At 30.6% G+C, this 1713-nt stretch overlaps 1 protein-coding gene across 1 annotated transcript; it reads right to left on the bottom strand.

Annotated features, from left to right (window-relative positions):
* Positions 1–393: 393 nt before the first annotated feature.
* Positions 394–1476, bottom strand: LOC114650973 (olfactory receptor 1M1-like). The gene has a single exon (XM_028800928.2). The coding sequence runs from the start codon at positions 1432–1434 to the stop codon at positions 469–471; it is 966 nt and encodes a 321-aa protein (XP_028656761.1). The 5' UTR covers positions 1435–1476; the 3' UTR covers positions 394–468.
* Between the last annotated feature and the right edge of the window lie 237 nt (positions 1477–1713).

Raw genomic sequence — 1713 nt, 5'->3', positions numbered from 1 at the left:
ATCAAATTAAGAATATACTGAACAATTATTATAAAAGTAAAGTTGAATAAATCGAACTTTGTAGATACACAAATAACAGGTAAAGTACCACTTCCAATTAACAGAAATAACCCAAAAGTTGGTAGACATCTACATTTTGTACCTAATACTTGTATGCAAAATTTGGTTGACCTAAGAGAAAGTGTACTCAGGTTGTCATGTTTACATACACACACACAGACAGACACACAGACATACTTCCAAAAATGGTATTTTCGGACACAGGTAGGTCTAAAACATCGAGATTCATCAAAATCTCAACATCGAATTTTTGGACAATTGCAATACTTTCCCTATTCTTCGTATACGAGAAAGTAAAAAAGGATAATCAAAAATCACAATAATTAACCTGAATGTAATTGTTTGTTTTTGTATATTGTTTTGTACTGCTAAATAGAATAATAGAACTGTTTGACCAAAACATATTTATTACTTTTTTTGATTTCTTTTCCTTTTATAATACTTTTTGATAGAATCCATCATCTCTTCTGTTTTAAGTGTATAGACTATGGGGTTAAGCATTGGAGGAATTGTTACAGCCAATGAGTTACTTAAAATCCTTGCATTGGGATGAATGTTTGCAAACTGTGAAGCAACATATGTAATCGCCACTGGAAGATAAAACATTGCCACCAGAATGATGTGGGATGTACACGTTTTCAGTGCTTTTTGTCTTCCAGCTGCTGTTGCAATTTTTTGCAGTGCAAGCCCGATCGCTAGATATGAAATGAGGATGAATGTCAGGGGTGCAAAGAGCAACAAAGCAATACATACAAAGCCAATTATTAAATTTAGGTGAAAATCATTGCAGGCTAATTTGTAGACAGGTCCATGATCACAAAAGTAACTGTTTATCACTAGTGACTGGCAGAAACTGAGTCTTCTAATTAAAAGAACCATTGTAGACAGCAAGAGTGCACAAAGCATCCAAGCTGAAAATATAATTATAACCATCCTGCTGTTAGTATTAATACTGTGATATTGTAACGGGTAACATATGGCAATGAGCCGGTCATATGCCAAGATTGCTAGAGAAAGAGATTGAATTACATTGAAGAAATGAACAAAAAACATATTAGCTAAACAAGCACTATATGTAATAAAATTGGACTTAAACAGAAATATTTCTATCATTTTAGGAATTAAAGCTGTAGATGTACATAAATCAGCACAAGTTAAGTGACTGACAGCAATATATTTTGGATTATGAAGATTTTGATCAAAATATATTAATAAAATCACAAATACATTAGCAAATATTGTAAAAATATAAACAATGAACAAAAAAATATAAAAATAGTTAGCAAAGAGCAAATCATTTAAACCACTTATGTAAAACATTTCTGGGTGAACTAAAGTTTCATTCACTGAATTTCTCACACTCTGGAAACTCATGGGAAGAGAATTGTTGACTTTCTTCTTCAGTTTTCTATAAAATGTTCTAGAAAAAAAGAGAATTAGACATTTTAGATTAATTGATAACTGCAACATGAACAAGTATTGTTCCATCAAGCAACAGTAGTAAACTTGATAAAACGTGTGAAAATTATTATAATTAATCTTTGCTGTGGTAATAATTTCATGCAGATTTATATTTTCAAACATTTCAAACGGTTTTCTAACATTTTATGCAATATCTAAGTTTCTTAAAGAAAGTTAAAATTTAGAAATCTG

This window comes from Erpetoichthys calabaricus, chromosome 4, assembly GCF_900747795.2.
Source record: "Erpetoichthys calabaricus chromosome 4, fErpCal1.3, whole genome shotgun sequence".
In the NCBI taxonomy this organism is placed as follows: Eukaryota; Metazoa; Chordata; class Cladistia; order Polypteriformes; family Polypteridae; genus Erpetoichthys; species Erpetoichthys calabaricus.
This window is presented reverse-complemented; position numbering and strand designations above follow the sequence as displayed.